The sequence below is a fragment of the Sapajus apella genome, unplaced genomic scaffold, assembly GCF_009761245.1.
Source record: "Sapajus apella isolate SASKATOON/1434 unplaced genomic scaffold, GSC_monkey_1.0 scaffold44, whole genome shotgun sequence".
Lineage (NCBI taxonomy): Eukaryota > Metazoa > Chordata > Mammalia > Primates > Cebidae > Sapajus > Sapajus apella.
In genome coordinates this window covers 17,329,985-17,349,722 of record NW_022436984.1, presented here as the reverse complement: position 1 = coordinate 17,349,722, position 19,738 = coordinate 17,329,985, and the positions used below count along the sequence as shown (strand labels likewise).

General features: G+C 33.7%; 1 protein-coding gene across 1 annotated transcript in view; it reads left to right on the top strand.

Moving 5' to 3' along the window:
• LRPPRC (leucine rich pentatricopeptide repeat containing) overlaps positions 1-19,738 on the top strand; it is a 112,780-nt gene that overhangs the window by 48,082 nt on the left and 44,960 nt on the right. Inside the window, exons 15-23 of the mRNA XM_032239444.1 lie at positions 4,212-4,239; positions 6,153-6,210; positions 7,292-7,398; positions 7,613-7,690; positions 8,037-8,081; positions 8,480-8,593; positions 9,593-9,723; positions 10,438-10,523; positions 12,054-12,261. Coding sequence (XP_032095335.1) covers positions 4,212-4,239; positions 6,153-6,210; positions 7,292-7,398; positions 7,613-7,690; positions 8,037-8,081; positions 8,480-8,593; positions 9,593-9,723; positions 10,438-10,523; positions 12,054-12,261 — 855 coding nt within the window. The remainder of the gene's footprint in view (positions 1-4,211; positions 4,240-6,152; positions 6,211-7,291; positions 7,399-7,612; positions 7,691-8,036; positions 8,082-8,479; positions 8,594-9,592; positions 9,724-10,437; positions 10,524-12,053; positions 12,262-19,738) is intronic.

Here is a 19,738-nt window from a genome sequence, read left to right as displayed (position 1 = left end):
AACTTGAGAAGAATCTCCTGACCACTAGTGTTCTGACATTTCAGTATAGAGCAACCTTATGTAGGAGTTTATTTTATTCTATTTTTATTTTGTCAATAGTGCTGGATGCTCAGTGGCTTCTTTTAATCTGGCCATTCATATCCCTCAGCTCTGGAAAATTTTAGTTTTAGAAATAGTTTTCTCTCTTTCTGAAACTCTTAGATTGGTGCTTTGTTTTTTTTCTTCTACTTTTCTTGGTTCTTAGGTTCTACTTTTTGTAATATTTCTTCATCTTCTACCTCTTCCATTGAAGTTTTTGTTTCTGCTATCACATTTTTTAATTTCCAAAATCGTTTTTGCATTCTCCAAGTGTTTCTTTTATAAAATATCATCTTACTGTCTCATAGATATCAAGTCTTTATCTCTAATAGGAATTTTTCTTTTTCTTTCTTTCTTTTTTTTTTTTTTTTGAGGCAAGGTCTGGCTCTGTTGCCCAACCTGGAGTGTTGTAGCTTGATCTTGGCTCACTGCAACATCTGCCTCCCAAGTTCAAGCCATTCTCCTGCCTCAGCCTCCCAAGTATCTGGGACCACAGGTGCATGCCACCATGCCTGGCAAATTGTGGTATCTTTTGTAGAGATGGAGTTTCTCCAATGTTGCCCAGATCTCGAACTTGTGAGCTCAAGCAATCTGGCTGCCTTGGCCTTCCAAAGTGCTGGGATTACTGGCGTGAGCCGCCGCACCTGACCTCTCATAGGAAATTAATAATAGCCTTTTTGTAAGGCTTCCTTCTTCATGCTTATTGTCTACGGTCTCCAAGTGTGTGTGTGTGTGTGTGTGTGTTTGTGTGTGTATTGTTTTCCTCCCCGCCCCCCCAACCCCAGATATCTTGGAATCCTTAAAAGTAGGAAATGCAAAAAGCCATCTGAAGCTCCGAGTTTGTTAGTCGGGTGTGTTGACTTGGAGTCTTGTTCTAGGGATAGCTGAGTGGCGGTTGAGGTAATCATTGTATCTTTGTGTCTTTCCTCATAGGATAGGGCATTCCCCAATGAAAAGTCCTTAGGATACTCATGGGGGAGAGTACTAGGGACTCCTGTGTTTATCATGTAGGCTATATAGTTACTTAATTCTCAGTTATCCAGAGATTGACTGTTTAACCCTCCAGAGAAGAATCATACAGATGTTTGTTGCTGCTGCTGGAGAGAGGGGTAGCCTCCCCACTGTGGAGTGGAGGGAGAGGATATAAGGGACCTTCTCAGGGTAGTCTCCTTTCTTCTACCTTGGTAATGGAGATTCTACTGTATAAGTTTGGTTCCAGATTACTTCATGATGTCTTGGGATTTGACATTCTTTTTACTACTAAATTGGTTACCACTTCTCTGCTTTTAACCTGTAGTATTTATTTTTAATTATCTGTACTTCCCAGTCATTTTATGTGTCATTGAAAAAAATCTTTATATTGCAGTAGGGTATTGGAAAGGAACAAATTTAGATGCAAATTGTCAGTCTTGCATCACAGCTAACTCAGAAAATGCCTGCATAAGTTTTAAAACGACTTTGCTCCTCAGTTTCTTCATCTTTATAATGGCTCTGATAATTGTGCTTAAAGGGAAGTTGTTATGACCATTAAATAAGTTAAAGTGCTTAGAAGACTGCTTAATGCATTTGTGAGTGCGCAGAAAATATTAGTTCTTATTAGTGTGTGCCAAGGGCTACAAATGCTACATAATGGACTGTTCAAATATGAATAGGAAACTTCCTACCCCAGCGTGTTCACCGTAGGAAAGTAAGAAAGCAACTGTAAACTAGTCTTCCTAACTGTGAATGTTCATAGAAGGTACTTGTCTTCTGCCAAGATCGAGGAAGGGATGAATCGGGGCAGGAGTTGCAGAGAAGATGCTGGGATGAGTATTGAAGGATGAATAAGAATTTGTAGAGGGGAAGGGAAGGGTTTTTCAGGCAGAGGCATTGAGGCTGAGAAAACAGGGGAACTGGAGAAATACAAGCTTAAGAAATTATTAAGAAACTATGAAATAATGACAAGAAATAAAGCCAAAATGGTAGCCCAGGGGTCTTTATGAGTAGTCTCATTCTAAATTAAGATATTAGGACCTTTGAGTCATGGCTTTGAGCCATTGAAAGGTTTACATGATGAAGTTAAGATTGACGTATATTCAAAGGGGAGGGTACAGGTAAAGGCAGAGAGGGGGACAGGAAACATTGGGAGATCGTTCACAATTTGTGGATCCTTTGAGGGGACTGTGGAACCTCCAGGAGAAGATGCTTTATATCGCCTCACGAAATTTGTTTTCTCTGCTGGGAAACAAGGAACTTAAATACCTACATACCAGATTGTCTTTAAAATAAAAAAATATAATGCACTTAGAACCTAGTACAAAATCTGGGTCACTTTTAAGGGGCGGTAGGGAAGGACAGTTTCTGAAAGAGATTGAGTAGCACCTAGCAGATAATGGCTAACAACATCACAAATTCCAAAACTTAGTCAAGGAGGACCAAAAAAATGTTAATTGAATTTTGAATTAAAATCATTGGTAATTTTAGCATGAGTAGTTTCAGTGGAGTTTGGGGCCAGAAATCGGATTGCATTGGATTAGGAAGTGGTAACCATTCCTTACAACCACGTGGTTTCGAAAGATTCTGTATGTTTTTATTTTTATTTCAAACCTATGCCATTCACCATGAAGCTTCACATTCAAGGTAGTGCTTTTAGTCATTTTCAGTTGTTTTAGGTATATGTGCAATTTTGAAAGTTTATCTCCATGCCTTCCTTAGGTACTTCATACTAGGTTTGAGGACAGTTTAATATCTTAACTATTTTTTTTTTTTTGACAGTAAGTTGATACTTTGATAAAAGTTATGGTTAAAGTAACTTTTCTTTTTCTTTTTTTTTTTTTAAATGGAAGCCCAGCTAACTAATGTTGAGAGTTAAAACAGAAGTACAAAATTTAGACTGGACATGGTATATGTGTGTGGTGTTTTTTATTATGGAGTTTTCAAACTTTCATGGAAGTAGAACTCCCATGTACACCTATCCCTCAGCTTTAACAGCCAAGATTTTGGCAGTCCTGTTTTACCATTCCCCTTCTCTCTCCTTCTTTCCTGGACCATTGAAAGTAACTGTGGATCTTTGTCATCTACCCATAAATACTTTAGTACATATCTCAGAGTTTATTTTAAATAAAACAACATAACCACCATAATACCATGCCTGACAAAATTAATAGTTGAGAAGCAGAATGCATCAAAAGCCCAAACGGGTTCAGGATATGGCAAAGGAACCGTTGCAAGTTTTACCACTTAATGTTATACACTTTGGCACATTAGCCTCTCACTTTATTGCGAACTCTGATTTTTTTCCCCTACTTTCCTTGCCCTATTTTTCAGGTGTGGTAGGCAGCTGGCAGGTTAAGATTCCTTGGAATTAAAGCTCTTTTTAGCCTAACCAAAAAAGATACCTAATTTTTATCTTATTTTACTGCATCTTTTTCTTCACGGTTATAGCTTCAGGTTATCCCCAGCTGGAGGACCACATGAGTGATACTCTGCCTTCTCAGGAAACTATATTTAAATACTTTGATCTGATACCTTAACTTTGATCACCTGGTTGAGGTGTTGTGATTTCTCCATTATGTAGTTACTATTTTTCCCATTACAAGTAACAGGCAATCTGTGGGCAGTTACTTTGAGACTCTGTAAATGTCTTGCAGCATCAAACTTGGACCCCAAGATTTAGGGGTGGTTCTTCAAAGATTCTTGCCCAAATCAGTGGTGCAATCTGGGCTCACTGCAACCTCTGCCTCCTGGGTTCAAGCAATTCTCCTGCCTCAGCCTCCCGAGTAACTGGGATTATAGGTGCCCAACAACATGCTTGGCCAATTTTTGTATTTTTAGTAGAGATGTGGTTTCACCATGTTGGCCAGGCTGGTGTCGAACTCCTGACCTCAGATGATCTGCCTGCCTTGGCCTCCCAAAGTGTTGGGATTACAGGTGTGAGCCACTGTACCCAGCCTATTTTGAATATTTGAAATGGGTAAGTGTCAGCCTCCCTAAATTACCTTGTCCTAAAAATTCATCCTGATACAACAAACATTTATTTACTTATTAATTTTAATACTTTCATCTGTACATATTACATAAAATAGTTGCGAATGCATTATAACTTCATGTTTTTTAACCTGGGTTTATTTTTGATCCTTTGCTGCCCTCTGCAGGTCTATGAATGTAGATCTTTGGAGCAAGGTAAGTCCCCCTAATACTGCAAATCATAGGTGATATATAAAAACCCATTTAGAATAAATGCTTTCATAGCTTTACACGTTTATGATATAAATGAACAAGTAAATGAACTTAGAATCTTGAAATTAGTAGTTTAAAACAGCATGAAATTTATTACTGAAGTAATTCTTGACATAGTCCTAAGTTCTTAATAAGGTTTTCAACTTTTCCAAAATGAAACTGTTAACATTATAATTATGACGTTGGACCTACAGCTTTAATATTAATTTTCTTAATGTATATTTGTATATTTTTTCTGTTTCTGTATATGAATTATATGCAGACCAACTTTAAACTATTACCTTTTTAAGAAGTTAACTGATTTTATGTAGGAAGTATAATTATAATGAATTATAAGATTTCCAGCTTAAAATCAAAATGCACATTGCTCTCGGCGGTTTCCAATTTAAATATTTTTTAAATGTAAATTTAATTTGGTTTTATTTCTAGTATTACTTGAACTGCTATTCAAAATGTATAGTCAGTTCTGATATATAATTGGGATATTGTATATCTGGAAATAATTTTTGTATTAGATGAAATTTTATTTATTGAATGTATCTTTGTTCAAAATTTGTTATTAAATATGGCTGTCTTACATCTAATATGTGGCTACAACTTCTGGTACAATTTATTGTCTTCTACATGTATATTGATTAAAAAACAGTTTGTAGGTGAGAATTATTTTGTTTTGCTTTGCTGTTGAGAAATTCTTACTTCTACCTAAACTATACTTTGAATTACTATTAATTGCAGCATGATTTTCATAGTGGCATATGATCAATCTTGCCTAATTCTCCATATTATCAAGCAAATAATAGTGAAAGTTCCTGCAGTTTGAGTTTTTAATGCTTAATGCCGGGTATTGTTTTTGTTTTAAGAGCAAATAAGCTCATATGTAGAATATGCATAAAGTAGTTCAGGATTCCTAACTCATATCACTTTGGACAACTACCATATGTTTCCATTCTTATTGTCTTCAGCCTGAGGATATATAGTCAATACTGTTTTTAAAGTTACACACCAATACCATAGGTTATGTAATAATTTTTGTCATGAAATCTATATTTGGTTTTCTATTAAAATTTTGCTGATAGATTTAATGTTGAAAAAGAAGTGTTGGGTATATCTTTCAGTGTTTGTGAATTCAATTGATAAGAATCCAGCAGTAGAAGAGGGAGGATCAAGGAGAATAGCTAATGGATGCTGGGCTTAATACCTGGGTGATGGGATGACATGTGCAGCAAACCATCATGGCGCACGTTTACCTATGTAACAAACCTGCACATCCTGCACATGTATCCCTGAACTTAAAATAAAATTTGGGGGAGAAAAATAATCCATGTGAATAAACTTTAGATCTTTAGACCCCTTTTGTTTTAGTCTCATTAAGATGAATGGAAATTGCTATTAAATATCTAACAAATATAAATTATTTAGCCATTCAGGATATTTTACTTTACATTTCAGTAAAACTTAATATAAAATGAGGAAACCAGTGCAATGTCAACAAAACCAAAATCAATATGATGAAGAATAATATTTGTCAATAATTCCTATCAGCTATTTTCTATTTATAACAATTCATTTAGAGTGATGTTTATATATCAATTTATAAATCAGTTTTGAGTCTTTGTGACATTTCACAAAACATTGCAGTTTTCCTTCAACATGGATTTGTTTTTGTTTTTAAAAGACAAACCTATTATTTAAAAACAAAACAATCGCCTTCTCGGGTGGGGGTGGTTTTGAATTACTGTGATATAGAATAATACCTTACTGGGAAGAGGTTTTATTTTTTCAAGAATTCAATTTCAGATTGTATTTGTTCTTGTTTGCTTCTCTTGCTGCAATGCACGAATTTTCTGTCTTACCAGATAACAGAATTGTTGTACAAGGATCAACGTTATTGCCAGAAGCCTCCAGGACCAACGGGTAGCGTTTCAATTTCGATGATTGTAACTTATCCACAAATCCATTCTTCTGTGTAATAATGGGTTAGGAGGATTACAGTAGTAAACACTTTATTTTTAAAAGTGAAATTTCAAAACATTTGTTTATTAATCTTTATATTGATTACAGCATTTTGAGATCTGAAGTGTTTGGTTTTGTTATAATTATTTTTTTAAAGACAGGGTTGGAAACCTTTTTCCTTTCGGATATTGGGGAAATATTTCTTCTGCAACCTATGGAAATAGGCTTAAAAATCAGTGATTTTTAGTATTTTTGTGCTTTTAATATTTTGCAGGTGTAGTTAATTTTAAAATTAAATGTAGGGAAGGTTTTTATGGATTTCCACTTCAAATATAATTTATTTCCCCAAATACATTGTTATGACATTTAATGATTTTCATTTTTCATATGATCAAGCTTAGAATATGTAGTTTTCTGTAAGATGGTACCCTTCTTGAAAGTTTACATTTCTGTCCTACGTATTATTGTAACATGGCCCTATATATTTTATGCTTGAATGCAAAGGAAAATTACTGTTGTTATAAAACATCTTTGTTAATCTTGGTTTTTCATTGGCTAATAGGCAGCTCTCCACAAGATTACTGTATCTGCTTATTAAAATTATTTAACTTTCTATACTCAACGTTTAACAATCTTTTCTAATTTTATGTGCTTCCCTAAATATTGTCCACAAAAAAAATTGTATAGAAATGTGTACAAGACATTTATTTATTCTTATTACTTGTGATTTGGACAGAAAAGGGGTAAGGCCTTGGGCAGGACCACTTCTGTCACAGAGTGGTGGTAAAAAAATAGATTGAAGTAAGATTTAGTACTGAAAAGCTGTCACTCGGTCTGAAAATAATTAATATTCCTTTCACTCACCAGTTAGATATGTGCTCCCAAACCACATAATCTCTATGCCTCAGTGATCATTGTTGCCATTTCAGAGCCTCTCATCAGGGTGACATCTCACACCAAAATGATTTCTTATAAATTAATCTTGATAACATGACAGTCTCAGTAATTTTAGTGGAATGCTTTCTCTTGTTTTTTTCCACAGAAGCTGTTGGCTATTTTCTTTATAACTTGATTGACAGCATGAGTGACTCAGAGGTACAGGCCAAGGAGGAGCGTTTGAGACAATACTTCCATCAGCTGAAGGAGATGGTACCATTTCATTTTTTGCTATATAATGCCTGTCCTGCCTGACATGTATCTATTAGATTTGAAATTGCTGCTTTTAAGTACAACCAGACCACTTCTCAATGACATGCAAGAGTTGGAGACTTAAATTATGTCTTAGATAATTTCTGTTAGACAAATTTCAGCTCAGTTGTCTAAAACTCAGGGTTTTTTTTCTCCCTCCCTTCCCTTCTCACAGAATTTAAAAATTCCTGAAAATACCTACAAAGGCATTCGTAATCTTCTGGATAGCTACCATGTTCCTGAATTGATTAAGGTGTGTGTAAAATAGCAATCAAATGTTTGACTTATATATAAGAGCATGTTAAAATTTTATGTATTTTTAAAATATGATGCTTCTGGCCAAAAAAAAAAAAAAATTTATTTTAATGACAGCTATTAAAGCAAAGCTTTTCATTTATTGTTCATAAATTTTATTTATATAATCATGAATATATGTAAAACATAAATTACAATGATTAATGAAGTATGAAAATAATGTCTGTAAAATTTTGGAAAGATGAAAAATGGTAATATGAAGTGAGACAATTTGCTTTTGATGTTTGCCGACGTATTTTTACTTGTGTTTTCTAATTCTGTGCTAATTTAAATTTCAATTTTAGGATGCTCATATGTTGATTGACAGTGAGAATTTAGGCTCTCGAAAAGTGAGTAGGTTTTTGACTAGATTCTACATGCTATAGTAACCATATTTAATGAGTATTCTGGATTGTGTACTTGTGAAACCAGTGATTCCTCACATTTTTATCATCTTGTATACCTCTAAGAAGTTGTGGGTGACAGAGAAAGACTCTGTCAAAAAAAAAAAAAAAAGTTGGTAAAACCTGTTTCCCATCAACACATCTAAGAAATTTGCATATAATCTCAGGTGTTTCATAAACCCCTGGAGTCCAACCGTGGTATTAATTAATTACCAATTAATATCCCTGATAGCATTTATGACTTTTAGGAAAGTAGAAAGAAAAGTCAGTTTAAAGGGAAGAGTGACAAAAGGGGTACAGTTCCTTTTTCAGTAAATTTTTCTTTCCTTTTTTCTTTTCTGTAGACTGTGCAGTTTTCATCATCGAAATTGGAGTCTACGATTGAAACACTAAAAGCTGAAAATCGACCTATAAGAGATGTCCTAAAGCAACTCATATTATTGCTTTGTTCAGAAGAGGTAACATTGGTTTAAATATTTAAATGTTATTAAGGTAAAAAATTCTTGATAGATAATAATAAGAAAAACCAAATATAATATTTATGATTTTTACGATTGATCATTATACGTGGGCTGGTAAAGAATGCAATTAAATGAAAGGTTAACTAATTTCAGCTACACCTTGAATGGCATGTTTTCGGGTTGCTGTAGTTTGTTTACGATAATCTGCAAAGTGAATGATAGTAACAGCCTTGATAGGTTTATCATACATGCCAAATGTCCTTTCAAGCCATGGCTCCGGTCTCTTATATCTAGATTGTCAAGCAATTGATACATGCAGTAGTCATTTGCAAGTCAAATATTACTAGGTTGTTAATGCAGGGATTGAAATTCCATTTTCCTGCTGAAAAAAAGCTCTTTCTGAGATAAAGGGTCTCTTGCCTTTTTTCAGCAGGCATCCAGCTGTACTTTGTGTTCATTTTAGTGTAGGTTTGCATTTTGTGAGATATCACTAGACTATTTTTCAGTTTCTAGTTCAATATAATTCAGTCATAAGCTTGCAGTTTTAGGAAAAAATATCATGACTAACTTTAAGATTATAACCTGCCACTGTTAAATTTGAAAATATTTCTTCACATTACTTGGATACTACACTAGACCGAGAAACTTTTCAATGATACATATTTCTGCATCCTGAAATTAGACTGTGGGTAGAGGTTGATTATTTTTTAAAAAATAATACCATACACAAAGCCTAAAACATCGAATTTGGCATGAATAGTGGCCTATTTTATATTACAGATAACACATCTTTTAACCCCTATGTGTGTAAGACTTGTCTAGTTTTTAGAGGCAAATAAAAATACCAAGGGGCAAAGTCAGGTTGTTTACATGAAACCATTTATTTTTAAAGTACTGTTAACTTTTTCTAAACTCCGAACATTAAAACTAATAATGTGACATTTTTACCTTCACACTGATTTCTTCTTTCTTTTTCATGTCTATGCTGTATTTTAGAATATGCAAAAAGCCCTTGAAGTGAAAGCAAAATATGAATCAGACATGGTTATCGCTGGCTATGCAGCTTTAATAAATTTATGCTGTCGACATGATAATGCAGAAGATGCCTTGAACTTGAAAGAAGAACTGTGAGTACCCTGGCACCAAAACAAGTTGCAACATTTATTCTGCTCTACAGACCTTGATAGATTATCTAGATGGAATATTACTCTCTTACATAAAATGTAATTTTAAAAAAATTCTTTTGTTGTCAGTGTTTTTGAAATTTTATATTATAAGGCTCTTTAAAATTGTGGTTTATGTTCAGCAAGGCATCTTTGTTTAAGTATGATAAGACATTCTAGTCCTTAGAACCAAAGGGTTTTTTCCATTGATTAAGTATCTCCATATCACATCAGTGGTGATGGTAACTGTTTTATGAGGCTCGATAACATTTCCCTTTCTATATTGTAGTGTAAATAAAATTCTATCCATTTCTCAGGTACCTTTGGTTTCCCCTCCTGTTAGATTTTTCAAGTAAAAATGCCTTGTTGGGCACTTCAGTATTCGTGATGAAGGTTAGAATCACTTAAAGCTGATGAGTTTCTTCATTAGTATCCTTTGCAGATGGAGTGATGCAATATATATGTAGTGTTGGGCTTTTACTTCACCAATCACTTTGAATATAATTTCATGTGAATTTGTATACGGCTTCAAAAAGAAATCCTAACTGAAGTGTAGAGGCCAATGTTAGTTAGTTGAGGTCTTCTGATGAGCTTTTGAAAATTGATTAAATGGATATTGCTGTTCTTTTTGCAGTTAATTGACTTTTAAAATAATATAAATGTGGCTTTAATTTTTAGTGACCGCTTAGATTCATCTGCTGTCATTGACACCAATAAGTATGTAGCCCTCGTAAAAGTATTGGCAAAGCATGGCAAGCTCCAAGGTAAGCCTCAGCACATTAAGGAAATATGTGATGCAAGTATCTTGCCACTGGAATAACATGTGAATTGATATTAATGGATATCATGTCCTGCAAAGTGCTTGAACACTTTGCATACAAATTTGCATGTGAATCCATCCAGAGCTGCATGGACAGTGTAGGCCATTAGTTTTAATGGATTGGCAAGCTTGTCATTTACATTTGCACAGCTCAGTGCTTTTTGCATTTCTGCAGCTAGTTTTTATTAGCATTGCTGTTTGGATTGAGTTTGAAGATCATGACTTATGGCACAATTTGCTTATATGCCTGCACTAATGGCTTTGTTTTTGCTTAAGAAGGTCTGAAGGCTGAACATAAAACCAGTAAACATAACCTAAAATACGAGTCCGAATTTTGCAGTAGTCTTTGCCTCACTTTTTAATAACATTAACAAAATATATACTTTAATTAAAGTATTTAATAGTTCATGGAAAAAGCATAGCTGATTACGTAGCTGATTTGCATACTCTAATTTTCTCATTGTTGAGATAATGCTAAGCCTAATAAAATTAATTACACTTGATAATACATTCTTACTATTTGCTTGTTTCTTAACTTTCTAATTTAGCTTTATTTTGAAACTTCCTTTTTAGCCTTCTTTTCCTTTGATTTTTAGAAAAGATTGGTTTTTTTTGTTTTTTTTGTTTTTTTTTTTTAAGATAGGGTTTCACCATGATGGCCAGGCTGGTCTTGAACTCCTGACCTCAGGTGATCCACCCACCTCAGCCTCCCAAAGTGGAAAAGATTGTTTTAATTTTATTATAGTGAAAAATGTATGGAGAAAATTGTTTATTAGAATGTTGAATTTTTTTTCCTAGGATGCCTTTCTAACTCTTTATAAAGATTAGCCTGTGTTTTTTAAAATCACCTTTTGTAAAGTGGTCAAAACATTTTGTCTGTGTATTAAATAAGAACAACATTATAAAAATGCACTTATTCCATATCCTAAAATGTTTGTTTCTGCCTTCCTAATGAAGCTTAATGAATCTAATGTATTAACATGCAGTCTTTTGGAAAGCTTTCATTGGCTCTGCTTGGCTAATTAGTATCGACATAGCAAACAGGCCCTATCGGTATCAGACCATTAGTCTGGCTGTATATACAGTGTAAACACATCTTTATTATCTGGCCTCCTGACAAGCCATCTGGTGAAGAAACAATGGTGTGATTTAGCAGATGTTAGCTCTGAACGATAAAAGCATCCATTTAGGAGGATCTTACAGCTATAGGGCAGACCGTACAGGGTTATGTGGTACAGAGTGGGCACACAGTCCCTATCTATAATTTGTAGTCAAAGTTGCAGGGAAATGATAAAACCATGCTATTGTGGATTTATAATTGTAGTCTCGTTTAGAAATGCAAGTAGTAATTAACTTGAAATCGGCATTATACACTAGAATTTACATTCCTGCTGGGCTTGAAATGCTGTTTTAATAGCAGTTTGTTTTCCCTACATGAAATTACCTAAGGGTCTTTTGTGTTACTTCATTGTAGATGCTATTAACATTCTAAAGGAGATGAAAGAGAAGGATGTTCTTATCAAAGATGCAACAGTCATGTCCTTTTTCCACATCCTAAATGGCGCAGCTTTAAGAGGTGAAACTGAAACAGTAAAACGGTTGTATGAAGCCATCGTGACTCTAGGGTTAGCAAAACCATCCACCAACATAAGTATCCCATTGGTGACTGTATACCTGGAAAAGTAAGTTCATTCAATTTTGAATTTTAAAAGTTGGCATTAAAAGAATGAGTCTAATGGTTTTGGTATTAGACTTTGTAAATACTCTCGTGATGGGGAAGCCTTGGAGGTCATTTGCCACAGAGTAAGAGGACTTATATGGACTAGATGACCTTTAAAATCACTAGCAGCCCTGTGGTCCTGTGGCTTTACTTCTCAATGAAATGGTCCCTGGTGCTTTTCTGTAGGAGCATGTGATTACATGAAATTGAATATAGTTTTTCCCAGTTTTGAGCCTGATAAGTGTTATTAATAAATATAAGAAAAAGGATCTTCTAGGGCTTTTGATTATGTGTCTTGACTGCTAGTTATTCAGGTAATAGGTGTAGAAGCATTTTCAGTGCTTTTCTTCAGAAGGTATTTTAAAAATACATATACCAATACAGTTAATCTATCTTTGAAAAGTGTTGTGGGAGAGATCTCTGTCTTGTTGGAAGATGAATTTTGCTGATAGGGCAAGATTTACTGAGTTTGGTAATTTTTCCATTGGAAATGCTCTTGTTGGTGTTCAATTTAAGGCATTATTTGCAATGTAAATCATAAAATCAGTCTATTTTATAATAAGTAAAACATTTTTAGTAAGATGATTAAGCACAGTTTGTCATCTTTTTCTTTCATATTTTTGTTTTCTGCTTTGCTTTTTAAATTTCCTAGATCATCTTTGTCAGCTCTTTCATAGTTTAACGTAGTTTGTAATCTGCATTACACAGAGACTGCATTGGCAAAGTAACTTAAAAAAAAACCCTAGAAAAACAAAAATAGAAGCTAATAATTAAAATAAAATAAAATTTAAAAATAAAATAGAAGATATATGTATCTTAAAGTAGTAAAACACCAAAAACATAGATACTAATTTGGATTTCTTTAGTCCAGTTAACAAGGAGAACCAAATTTGACTGAAACACAGAAATATCTGACTGTGGATATAGTATGTCCTGTTGATGCCAGGAGAAAAATAAAATATGTATTTTAACGATTCTTATGTTTTTCCCAAATTTCTGGTAGTTTTTCTTTATTTATTAGAGAGTATAATTAATTGGATATAATAAATGATTTAGTGTTGAATTTAAAATGTATAATCAAAAACATCTCTTTTAACTATCTGTTAAGAAATGTTGAGGCGGGTGGATCACGAGGTCAAGAGATCGAGACCATCCTGGTCAACATGGTGAAACCCCGTCTCTACTAAAAATACAAAAACATTAGCTGGGCATGGTGGCGCGTGCCTGTAATCCCAGCTACTCAGGAGGCTGAGGCAGGAGAATTGCCTGAACCCAGGAGGCGGAGGTTGCTGTGAGCCGAGATCACGCCATTGCACTCCAGCCTGGGTAACAAGAGCGAAACTCCATCTCAAAACAAAACAAAAAAAAAAACAAAACAAACAAACAAAAAGAAATGTATGTATACATGCATGCACACATGAAATGATTCCTTTGCCATCCAATCAAAAACAATTATCAAGTTAGATGACTGGCCAAATCTTAACCTCCACAATCTCAGCATTACATCCTTTTAAAGAAATAGTGATTCAAACAATTACTGTGTTATTGAGTTATATTCACAGCCAACTTTATATAGAAATCCTATAATTAATATGCTTCCTATTAGAATTTTTTCGATTGCTTAAAAGACCCGTTTCTGCAAATTGCATGTGCAACTCAACAGAAAGATTTGAAAGAAATGGGCCCAGTGCCCAGAAGAATTAGGCCCTCCTACACTACTGGGCAAAAATAAAATAATTAACAATGAAAATGAGGCCATGGTAGAAAAGTATCTTACAAATAGAAATACTTTGAAGACAGAGAAGACGTTGAAAACTTTCCAAGAGAGGTCTGCAGATGGGGCTCATGAACCAAGGAGAGCTTACCCATGGGAAAATAGAAACAGCCTGGAATTCAGATGTTAACCTAGGGCATCCTCTGTGCTTCTGATTATATCTTGCAGTCACATATTTCTGTGTCTCAGTCAAATTTGGCTCTCCCTGTTAATTGAGCTAAAGAAATCTAAATTAGTATCTTTTTGTTTTTGGTGTTTTACTACTTTCAGATATGTATATCTTCTATTTTTATTTTATTTTAATTATTCTATTTTTATGTGCCTAGGGTTTTTTTTTCCTCTTTAACTGCTTTGCCAATGCAGTCTCCATGATGAGGTCTTTCAGTTTCATATATTGTAATTAAAAGGTTTATTGACTCTTTCAGAGTCATGAGAATAATAAAAAACGATAAAGGAATGTTATATTTATAAAATTGCAGAAAACAGCAGAAACATTCATAGTCAGGGGAAATGCTGGAGTAAAACCTTGACTTTGAAACTTTTTCTCAATTGTGTTTTCTCCAACTGATGGAAGATAGCTAATTAATTCAGAATCATGACAAGTGCTAGGATTAACCACACTAGCCTGCCAGAAAGTCCACGTGTATTTGATTTGATTGAATGTGTTTAATTTTCAGTAATATCATGTGATTGACCTCAGCAGGTATGAGCTCCTCTGGTAGATGAGCCTTATTTATTCAAACTTGTGATAGAATTATAAAAAACATTTTAGAACATCGTCATAAATCTTCACCCTGTCATTCAAAGGCAAGCATCTTTTTGGCATGTCACTGCAAAAGACTCTAAAGAGAGTATCACTTTCGTGTTGTAAATCTGAAGCAAATCCATGAGACTGAGTTCCTTAGAAAGAAAATCTTTAAGATTCGTGGATCTTAATTCTGAACCGTCTTTTCCAGCATTGGACAAAACACATGAGAAATTAATACTGTGTCAGTGCGTGTTGCTCCCTGAAGCCTCACTTTTCTGTAGTGATTCAGATTTGAGAGCATTTCAGTAAGAAAGTCCTTTACATAAATTGCCACTTCACTAACACTTAATTCACTTACATTTTTTACAGACAATGTAAAAAAGCTTTATGGGTATGGAAAATAATACATTTTATTTTTATTCATTTGCCAAGAGAAATCCAAAACAATAACAGATTTAGAAAATTGTAAAGAAGTTGGTAAACTAACCTGCTTTTGTATTATCAAAATGAAATTACTTGCATTGAACAGAAAAAAATTTGCAGTTGAACAAAATTTTTGTTTTATTTACATTATATTACAGTCTCTAAACCACATATTTACATGTAGTCCAAATGAATATTATTTTAAACATTTTCTTTTGTAACTATTTTATTTTAAAATGTATTTCTTTTATTGAAATCATGCCTGATTCATGGAGATGACAGCATGTCATCTGTCACATTAAGGAAGAAAGAAATGATTTAAAATAGGTTAAAAGAGTTTTTTATTAGTCTTCATGTTATGGTCAAGGAAATGAAATTAATAAAGTCTGGGCCATCAGATTTTAAAGCATAAAAATTTGTATCATGCAGTTTCAGATTCACTTGTTTCATACCTGATCCATTTTGGTTCCATTGCATGCATGCAAAAATAACTGAAGCTGTTTAACTGGATTATATTAGTGCAAGTGATCAGAGCAGCTTTAATTTCTGCTTTCCATTAAGGACTTTTTTTGGGCTGATTTGTGTTATAATCTGTATATGTACATTTGCATTTCATTTAAGTGTATCATGAACTTCATATATACTATCCTCCCAGAACTCTTGCTAAATTAATCTTGAGTTCTTCATAAAGGTCCCAATTTCTCTAAGATGAACTTGTAACAATGTTTTTGGAACTCACTGTAATACTTTAATATGTTACATAAATGGGAAATAGGCTTTTTAAAATGTTGATGATTCTGTCATACACACTCCCCTTCAATTTTAGCGTCTTCATTTGTACTGGATACTTTTATTATTTATGGGAATGCTTGCCTTCCAGAGTAAAACTCTATGTGCTGAAAGGAAATTAAGGAGGTTTGGCTCTTTTACTCCATTATTGCAATTAAGAATTTAGCATCATCAGTGCCAAAGGACAAAAAGTGGTTCATTTGCCCTAGGGGGACAGGACAGTGATAAGATGATTTTTCGTCAAGGATCATTGGGTCGTAATTAAGTTACATTCATGGCTATTGCTTTTTGAAGGATGATTGGTAAATGACAGGCTTCATGTGCTTAGTACGGACAGTGTGCAGTAGGGTTTTTTCTCCCTCTGTCAGAAAATCCTGTTGAGCCTGATAATGTAAATGTGGCATTTTATTCTGAACAAAAGAGCAGGGAAATGAGCTATCTTGTCTAATCATTCAGTTGTTTAACACCGACTTCCAGTTTAGACTCAATTGGCTGGAAAGCACTTGACATGTGAAGTTAGTGCTGTTCCGAACGCATGTTTGAGTAAATTTTAAAGTAAGTGACAGCTAAATTGTACCTAGGGAAATTACAAAGCCTTCAACACAGTTAATTTTTTTGGGGAGGATTAGTTGTAATTGCAACACCAGTCTCCTTGAAGATTCCTCATTTATAGATGATGAACAGAAAAAAACATTTAGCTATTTCAAGTGCTGGTTCTCTTAACAGAATATTTTTGTGAAGATGATGGTTTCTCTTGAATTTGTTTCTTCCCATGTTGAACATCTGCTTACGATTTGTAAGATAGTTTGTTTTAAGGAGTTGAGTTTGGTTTTTGTTTTGTTTTTCTTTTTTAAACTTTGTTTCTTCCCCCAAAGCCCTTCTTTTCCGTAGTGATTCATATTTGAGAGCATTTCAATAAGAAAGCCCTTTACATAAGTTGCCACTTCACTAAGACTTAATGTATAAGGTTGCAGCACTTTATTCCAATGAAAAAAATCAATATTTGTCATTTTTTGTTGTTGTTTAAATTAAGTATACTCCCTGGATTAGAACCTTAAGAGACTAACGCTACTGACAGATGAATAGATAGTTGTCACTCGTGGTTGTTTTAACAATTCCGGATTGTATGAACACACTTCGATTTTTACAGATTTATGTATTGAGGAGTGTGTATGGGTTAGGAGTACGTTGTTTCCTGGTATCTTGAAGTAGATAGTTTTATGATTGATGGATGTCCCATAGAAATGTCTGTCCAGCAAACATATCCTATGTGGTGTTTGTTTTTCTGTCAGTGACATTACAGCATACTTCAGTTTCAGAATGACGACTAAAACAAGTGGTACTATTAGATTTGCCATCTGAGCTTCAAGCTTGCTTTTCTGGATGTTCTTCCATGTAATAATGAGAAATGTAGTTTATAGTAGTTCTGTGTAGTCATGTTCCCTTAAGAAGTGAATTCTAGATTCTAGAATGAATTTTGATATTGGCCAAGTGAGTCCATTCAAGTTAATGAATTTAACTGTCTTTTAAGTTTCCAAATTTCTTACTGGACCCAGCCTATATTATATACATATTCTTAAAATTTAGAATTATGGAATCTTTTCCTCAGTTTTACCTTATTTCATAAGACTCACAGAATTTTGGTAAAGCTTATATTTTTAATTTGCCTCAAAATACTATTTTTTAAAATGATTGCTTACTTTTTATTAGTGTACATAGTTTTATGCATGAAAATTATGTTGTCTATTGAAATTTTGGGGGGTTTTGATTTTGTTTTTTTTAAGGGATAATAGTATATCACAGAGTTGATTTTCTTTTAGGGTTATTTGTGGAAGCACTGACTAAATTTTTATTAGGAGTGGACCTTTAAATATTTGTATGTAAAGCTTCAGGCATTTTCCATTTATACTGATGTAAGCCTGGCCTCAGAGTTTTAAATGAAGAATTAATGTGTCAACATTAATGTCTTCAAAGGATTATTGTTATGTTTTAGTAGGATTTAAAATCATTTCTAGTGCGCAAAGAAATCCACAGAAAACTTTGGGTCACAGAAGCTAGAAGTATACTCATTGGTAATGTGTTGTTCCACATTTTGGCTATAAAGCTGTTTTTACCTTTCTACTTTTGATACTTTGCTTCTCTTACTGATTTCATCCTGCCTAATAAAAGTGGTATTTTTACATGACGATTTTCTCTTCTTGTGCAAAACACTTTAGATAAACCTAATAAACACAGAGTCGTAGAACCTATTAGAACTGAGAGGGAACCCACATGTCCTTGAGTTCAGCCATTGTGATAATCTGCTTTTCATTACCACCTCTAGAAGTGTTTCATGTTGCTACAGCTGAGCAGCGTAAGTAGTCTTTATCAGCTAAGATTGAAATACAGAGTCCTGTGACTACATAGTATCTTCACAGCAATGCAAATTTTACGTGCTTTTAAAAATATTTTTCATTTCCATCATCACTTAAGTTTTCAAGCTTTAATATGAAAGAGTAATAGTGACATAAATTATGTGGGAAATGTAAATTTTTATCTTTTAAAATGACATGCTCCAACTACAAGTCAAAATTAGATAATAGGGACTGAAAAACTGACTAGTCATTTACTTTTCTTATCTCCAGTACACTTTGTATGAAGTATTTTATTATAAATTTCTAATTCATTTTGTTGGCAACTTAAGAGCAGTAACGTTGGTATTTAAAATTACTAACAAATATATGAATTATTTCCATTTTGCTATTCTTGTCTTTTCTGTTGTTGTTCTGAACATGTATAATCTTCAGAAGCATGTATTTGGAGACCAAAGACGATTAACATGTCGCTTTGATTGACAGAACAATTATTCATTCATTTATTGATAGCTTTGACCTAATGTAGGGGGAAATACAATTGAAACAATACTATTCTAGTTTGGGAATTGATCTGGAAAAGCAAATCATGCCACTTAAAAAAAATTGTATGTGTTAGCTTTGCTCTTAAAAATGTTTCAGTAGTTTTTCGTTAAGCGGAATTATAGAAAGGCAATAACTGAACCTGTGTCTGAATTAAGGGAAAATACTGATTATATAAAGCTTTATATCATACGTGGTAGCTACTGTACCATTTCTCTTGTATGACAGTAATCTAGCCTGCAACATCTACTTGCGGTTTTGAAATTAACCTGTAATTTAGTCTTCACCCCAAATGACAAAAATTCAAATGACTCTGTGGGGTGCCAGAAGATGCACTGTAAACAGGGCTTAGTAAGGGGATAAGGTAAGAGTTCCATCAGGATAGGCTCGTTTTCACTGTGTCACTATTATTGCAATAAAATTAACATTTCTTCGTTGTCTTTTACTTTTTTAGTATGGCTTAAAATCAAATCTAGATAAAATAGTAATTCAGTTTAGGGCAACATAACATTTGTATAATGGACAAAAATGTGAGGGCTTTAACAGAAAATATAAAAGGACTTTCTGATTTTGAAAACTGTTGCGTGTATGAGAAAATTATATTCTCTACAAAAATCTTCACTAATTGTCACTAGTTGTGCTTGGAGCTATGTCTCTAACCATGCCTTTTTTAAAAAGTACCTTTCATACTCTCTTTTCATAAATTTTTAATTTCTTATTCCAAATTGTACCACTTTATTAGATTATTCAAATACCAGTGCTTTTAATAAAGCATAATGTGTAATTAGATGTGCTGAACTGATCGTAAGTC